Source organism: Lissotriton vulgaris, chromosome 6 (assembly GCF_964263255.1).
Source record: "Lissotriton vulgaris chromosome 6, aLisVul1.2, whole genome shotgun sequence".
NCBI classification, from domain to species: domain Eukaryota; kingdom Metazoa; phylum Chordata; class Amphibia; order Caudata; family Salamandridae; genus Lissotriton; species Lissotriton vulgaris.
The window spans coordinates 12,807,334-12,825,379 of NC_141694.1; the positions used below are offsets into that span (position 1 = coordinate 12,807,334).

General features: G+C 40.3%; 1 protein-coding gene across 2 annotated transcripts in view; it reads left to right on the forward strand.

The window, feature by feature from the left end:
• The window catches only part of TTBK1 (tau tubulin kinase 1), a 279,484-nt gene that overhangs the window by 113,631 nt on the left and 147,807 nt on the right, over positions 1-18,046 (forward strand). The window contains exons 10-11 of one of the 2 annotated variants that reach the window (XM_086925839.1): positions 6-225; positions 1,654-1,931. In XM_086925839.1, the coding sequence (XP_086781965.1) occupies positions 6-225; positions 1,654-1,931 (498 nt within the window). The remainder of the gene's footprint in view (positions 1-5; positions 226-1,653; positions 1,932-18,046) is intronic. The other variant, XM_086925840.1, reaches the window with a different exon arrangement.

The following is an 18,046-nucleotide window of genomic DNA, read 5'->3' on the forward strand; positions in this document are numbered from 1 at the left end:
CTCAGGGTGGTAAATGTGACTCCGGTGCCTGGAGACATGCTGCGTGAGAACACGGAGGATGTCCTACAGGGCGAGCACCTCAGCGATCAGGAGAATGCACCACCGGTCCTTACAGGGAGGCCACCTGACAGTCTGGGCCAGGCCCCCAACATTGGCTTTAATGACACCGACATTTGGGAGGAGACTGACGTGAACCGCAACAAGCTCAGAATCAGCATCAGCAAAGTAATGTGCCACAGCATGCTGAGCGTGTTCAACTCCTGGGGTCTAGAAATTTTTGGGGCAATGGAAAGCAACTGTCAGACTGTGGGCTGCTGAACTCCAGGGACAACTGTTTGGGGCAACTGATTGGAGTACACAAAAAGTGAGGTTGTTCAAGCATTGGAGTCTTGTGTGGGTCACAGAGTAGAGTGCACATACCATAGGCTTCTGCGAGCTCTGGAGCTTATGGCCATTTTCAATGTCTGACTTTGAATTTGTGAGCATATAAGGTGTAGGACACAGACAAGAGGCTTCTTCGAGCTTCAAGGATTCGAAAAGTTTGGGGCCCCAGAATATAGTACACAGTTTATGGGCACCTTCAGTCTCTGGGTCTTAGGAATGTGTGGGACCATGGAGTGCAGTACACAGAGGGTGGGCTTATTTAATTTCAGGGGCGACAGCAAATAATTGAAAAAGTTGTGGTTTTTTAAAACTTGTACATGATTTGTGGGGCCTTCAAGTTTACTTGAGGCCTTGAGATCACTCAAGCTGAGTCTATGCATGTGTGAGCCTTCAGCTCCAGATCCTACAGTGCTGTGACTGGTTTAGAATAATTATTGAGTAAATTTGTTGGGATTTCCTCTGTGTCATGAAGGTTTTAGTAATTTATAAGATAATGAGGTGTACTGAAATATAAGTCATGGGTGACACATGAAAGGGGATAGATTCAGGTCTTTGATATACCACCCAAAATGTATTATAACTAGCCCAGAGTTTCTGTTTACTGGTAAAGAGTTGACTATCAAGGTTCTACAATGATCCATGAAACACGAGTAGATGCACATGAAAGGAGGTAAAAGAATGCCATGTCCCAGAGATGTGAAGGTTGTGCTAGTTTACATCAGACCCTTCCATTCCACTCCTGTTCTTGGTTTAGTCTCAGGCGTCTTTTGTGGCAGGATATGATTTGATGAGTGTTTGAGGGTGGGTGGAACCATGAAAGATTAAGAAATGAATAGGTTATAGAGTTCCCCCTGCTATTCGTTACACAATTCTCATCATCTCATAGGAGTAAACAACTTTAAGGTGGTTTGACTTGTTACAAAACTACAATCACGTCATGTGTCCCTTAGCTCTGCTGCTCACACTAGTTATTGCGGTTTATTGTCAGAAAGCATGGTTGTGATGCTGCGCGACAAGAACTTGTGAACGTTGGGTTTGATGGGGTGGAAAGGAACCATCGCGTTCTGGCAGAACACAATCTCACATAGTTAATCTCCATTTTGGGACATGTTCACAAGGATTATCTTCAAAGATCTAACAATAAATTCAAGAAAGAGTGATCAGTGCAGAAAGAGGACCTTGCGTGTAGTGCAGGTCAGGCAAGGGCAAGGTCTGCTTGCGGATTGTTCAGCGTTGACTATACATGCTTTTTGTCTCTCCCACATACAGACCCAGTGTTTGATGGAAGATGACCCCAGTCGAGGAGTCTGCCCCAACTCCCCAGTACGAGCTGCCCCAGAGTCCCCTACCACACAGGCTCGCTCGCTTCGCTTCCGACGCGCCAACAGCCCTGAGTCTGACCGTCTTTCCACAGCCGATTGCAGAGTGGACCTCCACGACAGAAGGTTTGCTCCCTCACCCTTCCCTGGGATCCTTCAGCTAGATGGCAGGCTTGCTTTCCTGGGAATGGGCGGAACGTCTGTTGCCGTATGTGACGAGGTCACTATGTGAGTATGAGAAGCGCATGGTCCTTGCGTGAGTGGGTGAGTGACAGCTACTCTTAAGCCTCAGCCTTAAAAATATTTTTATTCCATTTTTCATTCCATTTCTTTTTTTCTGTTAGAACTTTGTATGCGTGTTGACCGCGGTGGTCACTCGTCCACACATGTGAAATAGTCGCAGTGTAACAAGCAGCCGTGATATCAGCAAATCCATGTTTTTCGTAAAAATGACTTAATATTGTGCTCTTACAAATATTTTGTAGGAAATATAGTTAAATATACATGCTTTGCAGCCATTATAAATAACAAACATATATGTTAAATGGGAAGAAATTATTGGTGGTTGCAGTTCAGTAATCCTTGAATGGTTTAAAGCGAACTGAAGCTTTTATGCCTAATGTTTATTGGTAATATAATTTGGCCAGGACAGGAGATCTGGAGAACATGCTTTTATCCAGCACAAAGGACCTGATTACATCTTGGTGGATGGCTTACTCCGTCACAACGGTGATCGATATCCTGTCTGCCGAAATATAAATCCCATAATATCCTATGAGATGTATATTTCGTCTGATGGGATATCCATTACTGTTGTGACAGAGTAACTCGCCTTTGAAGATCTAAACCGGACCCAATGTTTCTACCTTCAGGGGTGTTGATTCACCAAAGAGTTATATCAAGCTTGTTTTTAGAGTGATCTCTAAATATTTAAATAATTCTCCCTTAAATACATTGTGTGCAAATTCCCTAACTTACATATTCATTGGAAATACACAGAATTCTTACTGAATTTGACTATTCAGTGGTTTGTCAAGCCACGTCCTGCTTCTAGTTGACGAAACATATCAACTTACAACTCTTGATATTTAAAAATTTTACCCGTTAGGAAAATTCTTCTAGTAGATGAACCAGGCAAGAGTTGTTCAAAGCAGCGCTTCTGAAGCATTGAAAAGGTAACCTACCGAACACCATGTGAAGCAAAGTGTAGACAAGATAAATTGCTGAAAAGAGATTAGGGTTAGGGATTAGGCTGTAGGGTTATGGTGTAGGGATGTGGTTCTTACCCCTTTGTCTACTGTGGATCCCCACTTAATCATTACTGGAACCAAGGGACTTTCCCAATGAATAATTATTGGAATCCGGCGACACCCACTGAGTCATCACTGGAAATAGGGGACCCCGGCATAAGCATTTTTGATGATTTGAATCACAAATCAATGCACAAAAATACAGAGACAAGCACTAATCAAACAAATGTACAAATGATGAAATACTTTACTTGATTCACAAACAAATATAAAAAAGAAATCAAGATTTCAATTGTATTAGGAAGGTTGGATATTTTCTAAATTAAATTGAGGCCACTCGTCGTCCAAACTATATTTTGATTGATGCAGTCGCACTGCCCCCAGGAATCCATCTGAAGATAACATAATTTTTAGCCTCCAATTTCTTCCTTCACATTTACATGTTTGACGTATCACTTTTTCATTTATATACACTTTATTAATCGGTTAATAATGTTTAATTTTTGAATCAGTCCCAGATTCCCTGAATAGGTTTCACTGACTCCCAGGGGTCCCCCGGTCCACAAGTTGAAAACTGCTGGGTACGGCTTAGGGTAAGGGTCATAGTCTACAGTTAAGGTTCGGGATAAAGTTTGAGTTTGATTTAGCAACTATGGGCCCGATTCCGCCCTCGGTCGTAAGGGCTCCAAATCAGATTTGGTTTTACCTAAACCGATCCGGAGCCCTTGTTTCCGACCAACTCATTCCCAATTCCAAATGACCAAGTACGATGCCTGGAAACCCTTAGCGCTGACCAAATCAGTTCATGAAAGCATACGGAGGGATAGAGCCCTCCGGTGCCAAAATGTACAGATCTATGGAATAGGTTTTCCAAGCGAGCAAGTACGGTGAACGATTCGGACACCCTTTATGATTCGTTTCGCTTGGATCGAAAAGGCTGCCGGAATCAGTCTTCGGTGGCCCATAGCAGGCCCCCCTTCAACCGGGACCCTCTGAATCGTGCACATGGGTCCCCCCGTTCAGACCATGCACATTGTGGCAGGCACAAAGAGGTGCCCGCCACAGTGTGCACGATTATCCCCAACCACCCCTTTTGTCAATGGGAGCCTGTGTACGTGTTCGGTACACAGGCTCCCATTGAAGTCAATTGGAGTCCAACCGAATCGTATCCCGAGGCATTCAAATGCATCGTACTTGTTCGGTTGGACTCCCCTGACACGAGTCGTACGGAAAGCATTCCTGACCCGAGTGGTTTAGTTTGCTTTCCGAACAAGATCGGAATCTGGCCCTTAGGGGTCTATTAGGATGGTGGTCAGAAAATGCACCGCCGCGGTCATCACCTCCATGGACCGGCGGTTTTCTTGGTTGCGATAGCGGGCGGATGTCTGCCTCCGGTCCAGCGGTTGCTACCACCGGCCCAGCGGCGGCCATCCATCCGCCATCCTAATAGACCCCTTAGTTGAAATGATTTTCAGTGTTTTATGATTGGGTGATTTTTCCTGTTCTTCGAATTGGCTGGAGTCCTGTAGGATGACACAACCCAATGTCTAGTTATAATTTCAGTCCAGAATTCCCTGATAAGCTACTGAAGAAACACTCATGTGTATTCTTCTGAACTCCTTCTTCAGCATTTCCACACCTACATATTCAAATGTGTCCTTCGATACTTTCAGTTTTCACACCTTGTTGAAAATGCTTTAAGTAGATGTCCCTTTTGGATCTGCATGTGGTGTCTTGGATCAGAGGTATTCGGACAAAATATAGAGTAAAAAGTATTGCGATGCAGAAATATCGAGTTTTTAATATCGTGACCCACCACAACTATTGTGATGCAGAAATATTATTGACAAGAATATTGATTTTCTGAGGTAAGTATTATCAATGTCAAAAATATCTATGTTGTTAACATTGTTTAAAAATATATAGTTGTTAATAATATCGTTTTTAAATTATTTAGTTTATTATGGGCCCGATGTAGGTAATCCCAGATTACCGATTCTTAAATACCGAATCATACCGATTCTGTATTTAAGAACTGGCAATCAGTATGTAGGTAATTTCACCAAATTAATTACCGAATCGGAATGATTCGGTAATTTTACTGAATCGGTATTTACCGATTCTGTAATTGCCATTGATTCCTATGAGCCTTGAGGCCCATAGGAATCAATGTCAATTACCGCATCAGTAAATATCGATTCGGTAAAATTACCGAATTTGAAAGGGGGACGGGGTGTCACTTTGACACCCTGTTGCACCCCTCAATTGTGCATGGGTGCACATGTTGCTGACATACATGCCCTTAGGGCATGTATGTCTGCAACATGGCACGTTTTTTAATGCTTTTTGGAGGGTTTTCAGTATTTACCACCAGCTTCTAGTTGGTGGTAAATAACAAATTCTTAAACCCTTGTAGCACTGATTACAGTGCTACCTACATGTTAAATTACAGAATCAGTAATTTTACCAATTAGGTATTTTACCGAATCGGAAAAATTACAAATTCTGTAAAATTACCGATTCTGTAATTTGACATGCCCCTACATCTCAATATCCAAATACCGGTTGGAAACGGCCGAAAATCGGTATTTTCGGCCGTTTCCGAACGGTCTTTGGATACCTACATCTGGCCCAATATCTTTTAATTGTATATGTTATAAATTGTATAATTATTGTTTGTTTTTTAATATAGGTTGTAAATTGTTTGTTGTTTTCTAAATTTAATTAAATAGTTTATTGCAAGTTTTAGTGTTGTAGCATATTGTGAGGTTTGTAGCGGTATACTGTGGAAAGTAATTTAAATATAAAAAATGAATAATTATTATTGTAATTATTAATTAGTTAATTGATAAATTATAAATTGTTTAGTTAATTAGTTTTTTAAGTTCTGTTTTAGGTGTGGGTTGTAGGATTTATAGGGGTACAGAGTGGAAGAAAACATTATTTTAATGAATTAATTATTTTTATTATTATTAATTATTTAATTGATAATTAGGTAAATTGTGTAATTTATTATTTAAGTTATGTTTTAGGTGTGCGGGCTGTGGGGTTTATAGGGGTATAGGGTGAGAAGTAAATTAATTATAATTAATTAATAATTAAGTGAAATTATTATCAATTATTTAATTGATAGTTAATTATGTACATTGTGTAATTATTTTTTTTTTAATTATATGCCCGATGTGGGTTGTTGTGTTTTCAGGGTTATTTTATTGATAATTAATTATTACTTTATTAATTATTTTATTGACTGATGGGAATTGTGAAATAAACATATCTGTTAAGTTATATTTTAGTTGTGTTTAGTTTATAGAGGGAGGGAGAAGTTATTTAAGTAATGAGAACTAAAAAAAGTTATTTATAAAAAAATATTACCTATGTTAATTGTGTTATACTTTGTTTATTTGTGTTTCATTTTAAATGTTGGCTGCAATGTTTGCGGGAATATAGTGTGGTATTTTAATTATATTAAAACTTTTTGTTTTAATTGATAATAATTATTTAAAATTGTGATATTTAAATGATTTTTTAAGTTTTTAAAATTAAGAAATTTTATTTTTATATTTAGAATTTTATATTTTTGGGTATTCAATAGAGTTGTCAAAATATGTAAAATGGTTGAAGTGCTCTCTGTACTGTAGCAGTGAATGGAGTAGGAATAGTACATTTTACCCCTCCTGAGTCCAACGCTTTACCTACTGTTGCACAGACTGGAGTGGGAATAGTAAATGTAACCCTCCTGAGTTCAACGATTTTCTTACTTTTGTATTTATTGGAGTGGGAATAATAAATTGAAATCCTCCTGAGTCCAACCCTTTCCCTGCTTTTGCACATATTGGAGTGTGAATTGTAAATTTTACTCTTGCTGCTGCCAGTAGTACCGCCGCGATGTCCACGAAAGCATGTCCTGTATGTCCCTGCACTGCGTGGCAGGCACTGCCACCTGGTACAGGGACATGTAGGGGGGTACCATGGTTACCCCCCCAGTGCACCCACACACCCCCCCAAAACATTGGGGGGCCCGCAATGGGCCCCCGGAGACATTTTCTGCATGCCTTTCCATGGTGGTCCCACCTACCGCAGAAGGGCTGTCTACTGCCGGCATTGTAATCATGCTGGCGGAGCCTGGCCCTGCACCGGCACCATTGTGGCGGTCCAGTTCCGCCCGCTAGGCTGGCGTGTGGACTGCTACCGGCGGGAAAGTGGCAGGCGGAAAATCTCACCGCCACGGTAGTCATTGCCATGGACCGGCGGTTTTCTGGGTTACGATCAAAGGCGGATGTCCGCCGCCGGTACGGCAGTTGCTTTCGCTACTATTGCACATACTGGAGTGGGAATAGTATATTTATTATTCTTGGAGTTTAATAGTTTTTTTATAGTATTGTTGAAATATTTATTATTATGTGTTCATGCATTTAATTATATATATATACATTTAAGTAATTTTTATGATATTTTTAGTAAAACATATTTTATATATGGTTTACTGTTTTATGTATAATTAAATTACAAATATTTTACATTTTCTTGTACTTTATTTGTAATATTTAAAATTTATTTTGATATCTTTATGTAAATATATATGTGTGTGTATATATATATATATGTATATATATATATATATATATATATTAGCAGCTCGTCCCGACGTTGTCCGGGTATGAATTGCTGCCGGCCAGTAGTATATTGTTTTGTAGGATTTCGTTTTGATAGCATTTATTATCTGTGACAGGCCTGTGAAACGCTCCGATTCACAGTGCACTGCTGATGCACTTAAGAGTGCGCGTTCAGTAGTGTGTGAACTCGAGTTTCCCTACTTTATTTTTCCTTGCAATATTATATAGCGCAAACTCGACAACATGGCATGAGCACAATTTACATTACAGAAGAACACATTCATTTGTGTTAGGCACGGGAAGACAAAGCGATTTGCCTGGAATCACAGGATGTTGAGCTGATGCCGCGATTCGAACGTAGCTCCCCAGCTCTAAAGTTCGCAATTCTAGAACTTGTGGCGGGCGGTGTGTCTAAAAGTGTATGTCGGTGCTGGCCATCAATGAGAGAGACCTGTGCATTTTTCAAATCAGTGGTGAAAAAATATGAGTATGTTGCTGGAGATGTGGCCCGCCATGCCACCAATGTACTTACCGGGGGAGGGTAAACACCCATTATTCCGCAACTTTCTTTCCGCATACCATCACTCCGCATACTTTCATTACCATGACTCCGCAATGCCATTATAACGCATGGCATTACATTTTATATGCTTTTACCACGCATACATTTACAACAAAATTCGTTGTAAATGCATGAATAGTAAAAGCATGTTTTTTTAATGTTTGGATAAGGTAAGTATGGGTATAGGGGTATATGTTTTGGGGTACTGAGGTATATGTTTTGGGGTGTTTGGGTATTTTAAGGGTTCAGATATAGTTTTGGGTTTTGTGGCACAGGGGTAGTTTTCGGGATAGGTTTGGGTTTTGGGGTACAGGGGCATTTTAAGGGTTCAGGGTAGGTTTGGGTTTTGGGGTACTGGGGTATTTTTAGGGTTCAGGGTTAGGTTTGGGTTTTGAGGTACAGGGGTATTTTAGGGTTCAGGGGTAGGTTTGGGTTTTGGGGTACAGTGTTATTTTATGGTTCAGGGCTAGGTTTGGGTTTTGGGGTACAGGGGTATTTTTAGGGTTCAGGGGTAGGTTTGGGTTTTGGGGTACAGGGGTATTTTAAGGGTTCAGGGCTAGGTTTGGGTTTTGGGGTACAGGGGTATTTTAGGGTTCAGAGGTAGGTTTGGGTTTTGGGGTACAGGGGTATTTTTAGGGTTCAGGGCTAGGTTTGGCTTTTGGGATACAGGGGTATTTTTAGGGTTCAGGGGTAGGTTTGGGTTTTGAGGTACGGGGTATTTATAGGGTTCAGGGCTAGGTCTGGGTTTTGGGGTACAGGGATATTTTTAGGGTTTAGGGATAGGTTTGGGTTTTGGGGTACAGGGTATATTTATAGGGTTAAGATGAGTTAGTGTTTAAGGGTGTTGGGGTATTTTAAGGAGTACGGGTGGGTTATGATTATGGGGTGCAGGGGTATTTAAAGGGAGCAGGGTGGACACCCGGAGCTGGAATGTACAGAACCTGGGAAGAAAAAACAATGAAATATTGGGCACAACGCTCGTTTTTTTCCTCCATAATCCCGCGCCCCGCACACGCCCACTCCCCCAGCACATGCCCACAGCACACAATGTGAGACATGGCATGAAGGGCGGAACCTACAACACGCCCCCAGTGTTTGTCACGCCCCCCAGCACACGCCCACAGTACAATGCAGACACGCCCACAAAGGACTACTTTGCTGGCACGTTCTTTTACCTTTTAAATGTATATGGTGGGCGTCTGCATAGCCTATGTCCTTCTGCTGAAACTGCCCTTTCCAACGCTGTATTGGGTGTTGTGATTGGTGCTGTGGTTCCCGAGATTACCCGCCTCAAAGGTTTGGGCTCTCTCTTTATTATATTAGTATAGATAGATATATATATATATAGCCCTATTACGATATTCTGACACCTTAGTGGGATGGAATTACACCGACTATTAGTCGGTGGTTCCACTCGCGGTATTAGGATGCAACCGCCCTATGGTCGGTCGGAAACATCCATTTCACTATTGCAGCTTGTGCGGCGGCCGGAAAAGGACCACAGCAATAGATGAAATACAAAAATTGATGTTTTCAAACATTCCTGCACCGTCTGGTAGGAACCGCACTTGGTTCAGTAATGTTTAGGGTGGCACCACAGGTGCCCCCCCCCAGGCCCCATAGCAGGGATGCATAAAGCCCTACACACTACAACACTGCTCATCCCTCTGAAAACTCGCAAGCAAAATACTGCAGCCAAATCTTTCGCTGGTAACGCCCCAAAAATCTGGAACTCCGACCCCCAGCCCCTCGACATCAGAACGATGCCCTCATTCCCCAAATTCAAGAACCTGCTCAAAGTCCTCTTCCTAGACCGCTCTCGAGCAAAACGATAAGATCCAAGGATGCTCCTCTCACGGTTCTCCATCTTTTTGTATTCTCTTCACGGTGGACTTTGACATGGACCCAGCAAACCTCTCGGTCTCCCGACCTGGTAAAGCATAGAATCTGATTAGACGCTCATCCAGAAGGATCAACACCCTACCCGCTCCATGCTCGCCCGCTCTCGTATCAGAGCTATACGCGGCTCGATCCTCCATGGACTATCATAATATATGTACTACATAATTGCACTTAACTGTACATGTTGTAAAGCGCTCTGATACCTTCGGGTCAAGCTAGTGCTAAATAAAACTCCTAAAATAAAATAAAAAAATTAATACTTTCTGCCTGCCTTTTCATGGTGGGTGGATCGCCATGAAAGGCTGGTGGAAAGCAACATTGTAATCCTGACGGCAGAGCTAATAGCTAAGGCTGGCTACAATGCCATTTTGGGATTAAAAATCCACACGCGTAGCGGAATTCCCCCACAGGTTTCCTTCCAACCACCAGTATCATAATACAGTATTCAGACGGACACCTATGATGTCGGGCGGAAAGCCTCTGATAAGCTGTCGAATGGCTTTTTGCCCGACATCATAATGGCGGCCATAGTTGTTATAGTGGTATATTTAAAAAACATTAGAGTACCCATGGTGCCCCCTCAAAACATCCATGCACTCTGTGCCTGGCACCACATGGTGCATAGCAATCGGTGCAGGGTTGTTTCTAAACGTGCCTTTATGCATTGAGGCTTGTGCTGCAGCCCTTTTCTGCGCCGCAGCACAAGCCTCAATGCAAAAAGGCATGTTTCTGACCGCCCACACTGTGATCGAATTGTAATTTGGAGGTCGGGACCGCCGCCTACTTGTCTGGCAGTACTGATTCCGAAATGATGGTACACGTCCGACCGCCATCGTAATCGGCCCCATAGTTCTACATTATATATGTGCATATAAATATACACACATTCATATATATGTGTGTGTGTGTTTGTTTAAATAAGTTTATATTTATATATGCTTAAATATTACTTAAACATATTTAATGTACATTATATTAATGTTATAATATTTAATAGTTATCGTTTTAACTATATATATTAAACAACCAATATTATTATATATATTTTTTAATATCAGTGTAAAACAATATCTTTTTTTAAATATTTTTGTACTTACCATTATATGTATAGTCCAGTCAATCAAGCTTTATTTCGATATAAATATCATAAAAGCATCTACAATTTCAATGCGAGGGAGAAATGCATAAATAGATAAAAAACTTGCTGCACAGTTCTCTCTTGTTCGATAAAATGTGTAGCTCATTAAAACATAAATAATCGAATAGATAAAAACCTACAACAAAATTCTCACTAAATCAATAAAAGATAAAGCTTGTGACATATGTATAGAGAAACGATAGTTTAGTTATCAATATTTTTTGGCACAATATTTTTGGTTTTGAAATTGTGTCAGCTATCCGGATCAGAACATGACGTGGTGGATGCGATTCAAGTGCCACCATGCACTCAAAGGATTATCAGGGAGCAGAAGTCAAATATGTTTCTGGCTATAGCCTGCAGGGGGACATCACAGCCTTATACTACACCCACTGGCAAGGTGATCTGAAGTCCTCTTCTTCCTTGAGGTAATGTGCCCACTCCAGGGGTGCTTGGGGTCTCAACACTGTCCCCGATACCCAACTCTTACTTTTCCTTGGAGTAGAACCCAGCTATATATGTCCGATATCATTAACCTGCTGCAGATGATAACAACTTGTTGTCCTCTCACCTGTCATCTTAAAGTCTAGTTGTCCAAAAATCTTCCTTGAAACATCAATCAAATGCCTTCCTTATGGCACCTTCTGAAAGGAAGTTGAGGAAACTTGATCCTGTGGTCTGAAAAGTTTTTACTTTTGACATCCTGAGCCTCTGCACTGCTAATGCAAACTGCCTTCTGGGTCCCCTTGTGGTAATTGGGCACAATTTACGTGATCTGATTGGTAGACAACATAAAAAAGCCATTTTCAAACCTGGTAAATCTCGGCTTGATGCATGCAAACAGAAGTACAGTCTTGACTCTGAGGACATTATATCTCAATCCACGGGCAGGGCAGTCATGCCCCGCTGACATGCTTGGATGCATTCCACCGGCTTTTCTGGAGATGTGAAAGCTACAGTCATGGATAATGCATAGGCTTTTCAGTGGTGAGCAGCTGTTCGGGGAGAAAGCCAACTGTTCCCCCTAATGCTTCACAAAGAGCAGAGTTATGGCTCCAACACTGGGCACCGGCAGTCCAGTGTGGCAATTCCACTAACAATATAGAAAGATTTGTGGCTACTCCATGGCAATACAGTCTTCACTTAGCCAATGTCAGCCTGCCCAAACACCCGAGCAGGCATACTGCTCCTTTCCAGGCGTAGGCAGAGTTCGCGGATTAAAACAGCAGCAGCCGATGCATTCCCCACCATCATATACCAGCTCTGTTGCCTCAAAATTCTCTGCTTTGATCACCACCATCTTCTGTGGGGAACGGGTCTCCAGTTTTTCGACCAATGCAGGGGTGATCCTGGCAGATCGCTGGGTTATCCTGACAATCTGCAAGGGCTACGCCCTTCCCTCCCTGTCTGTCCTGCTTCCTTCCGCCAGGATGTGCTCTGTGCCACGAGCCTCAGTTTTGGAGGCAGCATCCCTTGCAGTGTTGTGCAAGGGGCAGTAGAAGTGATGCCTCTAGAAATAAGGTATCTCTTCCTTCTACTTCTTTCTCCACAAGACGGATGAGACTGGCTTGTGCAAGTGAGACCCTGAATATGTAAAGGGATCATCGTCTGCAGATGATGACTGTCTTTCACACTAGAATTTACCACCCATACCAAGTAGTCCCACATCTCTCCCTTGCAGAGGCTGACCTTCACAGAGGCAGTATGATCACTCCTCCTCAGAAGATCACGGATATTTGCAAGATGATTCTGAGAATTCAGACTAACTCGAGGCAGGTCTCCAGGTCCTGCACGTCTTGCGTCATTCTGTTGGTGCCACACGCCATGTGGTGGATGATGGCCGTTCAGTGGTGCCTCCTGTCACAGTAACTTCAGAATTGGGGGAGCGATACGGTTCAGGTGCAAAGCTTTCACTCAGAGAAGTTGGTTCTTCGCACATGCCCACCCTTCTCACCCAAAGTAGTTTCTGCATTTTATATGTCCAGTCTATCACTCTTGCATCTTCCTTCCTTCCTCCACCTCTGACCAAGGACAATGTGTGACTTCTTAGACTGGACCCCAGACCTGCAGAGCCTTCCTACATAAACCATACTCATGCTCCAGTTGCTGACATCTGCCGGCTGGCCCAAATGGTTATCTTTGCCTACTTTTGCCAGGCACTCCTGCCTCCTATTTCAGGAATGCGGTGACTGGTATTTTGCGTCAGCTGTTTTGGTTAACCGGCACTAGTCAAAGTGCCCCTCCCGACCCCAGAGATATACTTTGGCAATCATTCATGAGGTGAAGAATCTGCTTGACCATCTATCCATCTGAAAAAAAAGTTAGTTATTTTTGGTAAATACATTCCTGTTGGATATGTAGGGCTTGGTCTGCAGTTTGGTGGACGGCTTAATGTTCATCAGGGTAACAGAGTACTTTGCATCCCATCCACCAGACTTAGAGAATGACCTTCAGCTCTACTGACATCTCTCTACAGTGATAGGAACTGCTGTCGTGTTGGTTCTTGACACTGTTGGAAACATTTGATGGATGGCTCCGTCAATCTGATCGGTGGCCGTCAGACTTTTCTAAAGTTTCACATTTTCAAAAAAAATATTCTCAAAACAAGAGTTTGTTCTTCAAAAATGTAAAATTAATGGACCCCACACCATGGGCATTTCTCACATGGTGTGGGCTAATTTTTGTATTTTAATTTGTCCCTCACCCCCATCAGACTGCCAAATCTAAATTGGGTAGACGGTCTTGCGATGATCTAAAACAGGGACCCACGTCGTGGCTACACTCAGTATTTATTGAATCTGCCTGCAGCTCATTCATCGGTTATTACAGCGACCACACCTTGAACATCAACATCACCACTGATGTCATAGAAATTCTTTTCTTTAAAAAAAGCTACAGAACAATAACATAAAATGAATAAATATGTAAATAAAAAACAAATGAATAAATAAATATATCGGCACAGTTCAATGAGTCTTTGTGTTTTTTTAGGTACTCATGTTGTTCTTCTCAGCAAAGAAGAAACAGTTTGTCCATTCGAAGAAGCATTTTGTCCACTAAATATATCTTGTTTGTTGTGTCCCTTTTCTGGAATTTGAGTTACAAATATTATAAAATAAGTTTTATTCCTAGTTATCACTTACTTATCGTCTAAATTAACTGCTGAACCGTGTACTTTTGTTATTATCAAAGGTGAAGGATTAAATCTACTATAAAACTTCATCATTTGTTTCTGTTTCACCAAAAGTAGATTCCCTATTTGATATTTTCTTCCTTTAATATGTTCTGCATAATATTTCATCCTTTCTTTCATTTATTTATCTTTTCTTGAAATTTTGTTTTGTTCTCTTGGAGGGTCTGAAGGTAAATGTGGCAATCGTGTTTGTTGACTCTGTCCAGACATCAATTCTAAAGGACTTTTTCCCTGTTGATCAAGGAAGTATATTCCAGTTATCACGAAGCACTTGACATAGGGCTTTGATTTGTGATACGTTTTGCTCTTTGCAGAGATTTCTTAATCGTAGCCATCTTCATCTCCACCATTCCATTCACTTGTGGCCACAATGGAGTTATTCTTTTGTGAAACCGTCCCATGTGAACAACTTTCAAATTGTAATTAGGGCTCCTGGTTTTATGGTATTTATTTTTGGACATTTCCATCTGTATTTATCCATATTTATTTGTCAACTTTATCTGTATTTATCCATATTTATTATGGGTTTTGTGAAACAAATAAAGCTGAAACTGGTATATTTCCACATTTATTTAACCAATAAATATTCAGTCATGCATCAATGCCTGCCAGGTTTGAGTGATATGAACACCCGAAAAATTTCAGTATCAGCCTTGTGAATATCTACTGCGGTTTAAGCCTCTTTGCTAAAATTCCTTTCTTTTTTAATCCCCTTTCCTATCAATCCACACAGGTATTGGTCTGGCAGTCATGGCAAAGTGTATTTAGAATCACTCAAAAAGTACCCAATTTCCATTTTTATCCAAATTTAAAAATAAATACAGAAAACAAAATGAATGGCTTTCTGTCTATATTTATCTGTAAAAATGAGTAAAAACGGAAAACAGGGAGCCTTAGGGCCATATGTATCATCATCACCATTTGCGATTTCTAAATAGTGATTTTTAAGGAATGGCTATTTAGAAATCGCAAAATGGTATGTATGTAGAAAATCGCTATTTTTTAGCGATTTCCAATTATTCCTTATTTGCGAATTTGCAAATAAGGAATAATTACCCATTCATTCCTATGGGCCGGGAGGCCCATAGGAATGAATATGAAATGCATTTCATGTTGCGAATTGCAATTTGTGAATTCGCAGAATGAGATTGATTTCAAGGGTGCAAAGGTGTCTCAAGGACACCCTGCTGCACCCCTGAAATCAGCATTTGTGTGCATATGGCGCACATACATGCCCTATGGGCCTGTATGTGCGTCACATGCCACATTTAAAAAAGCCAATTTGTGCATTTTTATGAGAAATCGCAATTTACCACCAATTGAAAGTTGGTGGTAAATTGCGATTTCTTAAGCTAAAATCGCTATTGAAAATTGCATCATTTTATTTATTTATTTATTTTATTTAATTTATTTAATTTATATGGCGCGTTATAACCACAGGGGTCTCTAAGCGCTGATACATACATCATACATAGCATTTAAGGAATCGCAAAATTGCGATTCCTTAAATGCTATAGCAAAATAAGGAATCGCACATTTTTGCGATTCCTTATGATGCGATTTTTAAATACATACCAAAAAATGCTAAACAGCCTTTTGCGATTCGCAAAGGCCGGAATTTGCCGAATTCCGGCCTTTGCGAATCCAAAAAGGCTTGATACATATAGCCCTTAATTGTAATACATCCGTTTCATGCCCCATCTTTCAATGCAAGAAGGCGTCTTCACTTTTGGATTACCAAAAATAGTTGTTAGTGTTTGATGATCTGTAATTATCACAAAAGGCTTACCATATAAGAAGCCATGATAATGCTCACATGCCCAAACCACAACCAGACTATCTTTTTCTGACTGTGAGTATTTCTTTCTTCATTGCCTAAACTTCTACTGGCAGGAACGATTATATGCAGAGGTGATTTTCTTACCACTTTATGTTGTACAAGAATGGCATCTAATCTGACTGGGCTTGCATCCACTATTAACTCAGTACATAACTCTGGATCAAAGTATTTCAAATTTGCTGCCAATATTATGTCTTCTTTAATCTTTTTAAATGCATGATCGCCTCTTTCATTCCAATAAAATATTTGTCCTTCCTTTGTTAAATCTTGTAGGGGTTGAACTAATAATAGCATAGTCTTCAATGCAACGAGCAATACCTGGACATTCCTAAAAATGAACGTAATTCAGATATATTTTTAGAGCTATCTGTGGAATTTAAAGATGATACTTTAATTGAATCTGGCCTCATTCCTTTCTTTGAAAATATGTTCCATAAAAAGTTAGTTCCATTTTTATTAATCTCACATTTCTCTGAATGTAATATGATCATGTTCATCTTGTGTCTTTACAAGCGCTAGTATGCGTTCACTATAGTCCTTAGAATTTTTTGCTGGTCCGGTCAATTTATTTTGACTTAGTGAAAATTTTCTGCTGATGAACATATACTAAAATTCAATCTTTTATAATTGAATAAGCCTAAATGAGTGGAAAATGTAGGTATGTACCGTGGTTGTTGATCAATTTCTAATTGATGATGTTCTTTAGCAAGATCCAATTTTGAAAATTCAATTGCTCTATTGAGATTGCTGATCATATTGTTCAGCTGTGGTCCAGGATGTCTCTCTCTCTCTCTCCCTCGCATTTGCATGCCCACACATATTCTGATTTTATGTGTATTTGTCTTGGGAACTATTACTATTGGAGATACCCAAGGTATTGGCTTAATTGTCATCTCAATAATACCTGTTGTAGCAATGAGTTTATTTCTTCTTCAGCTTGTAGATTAATTGGAACTCTCCTGTGTACTTGTCATAGAGGTGTAACTGCTTCATTTATATGCAGGGTAATAGTTTTTCCTTTTAGTTTCCGCAAACTTTTAAACAAATCGTGAATTTTCTTAATATTGTATTCTCTGTTGTAATATCAAAAGTCATGGCTAGTAGCTATTTGAGCACTGTCATTACTTTGTAAGCAGGGGCCCAGTACCTCCTCCTTCAAAATAGGTCCTCTTTACTGGATACATTTCCATATTACACATGTTCTTCAACTTTTCCTATACAAACAACAGGATTCTTTGTTCCCCTTTGAAAAACACTCACATTAGCAAGAATGAGCATTCGCTTTTCTTTCATTTTATCACAATCAGTGACACACATATTATTGCATGTTGCTCCCCTAAACTAGTACAAAGAGATTCTTTCAACAGAATTCGTTTTTTTATCTGCTCTTTTTTAATTAGTAGGACTCGCTCATTTTTATTTTCATTTACATTTTCCTCGCTCATCATATATAATTGTTCTGTTTGTTCAGAGTCTTCTGCACGATCATCTTCTAATACTCCCATTTGTTTCACATGCTTGATATTTGTTTTTGGCAGCTTTCTCCAACCTGTTTAATTTAAAAAAAATCTTGTTTAAGTTGCCTTGTGATATAATTTTCTGCATTTGTTGCATTTTTGTTCCAGTCCCTTCCTTGCATTTGAATGTGTAAATGGCAATACACACCTATAGCTCTGTTTTTTTCACTTCGGTGAAACTCTGTTTTATCATTTTTGTTATCCTTCTTGACCATTTGTTTAACGTGTTCTATTGTTTTATTCTACTTTGCTCCATATTAGTTGCATGTTTCTTTGCTTGGGCTTCCGTGCGTGCCATTCACAAAATTATTTATAAGTCATATGT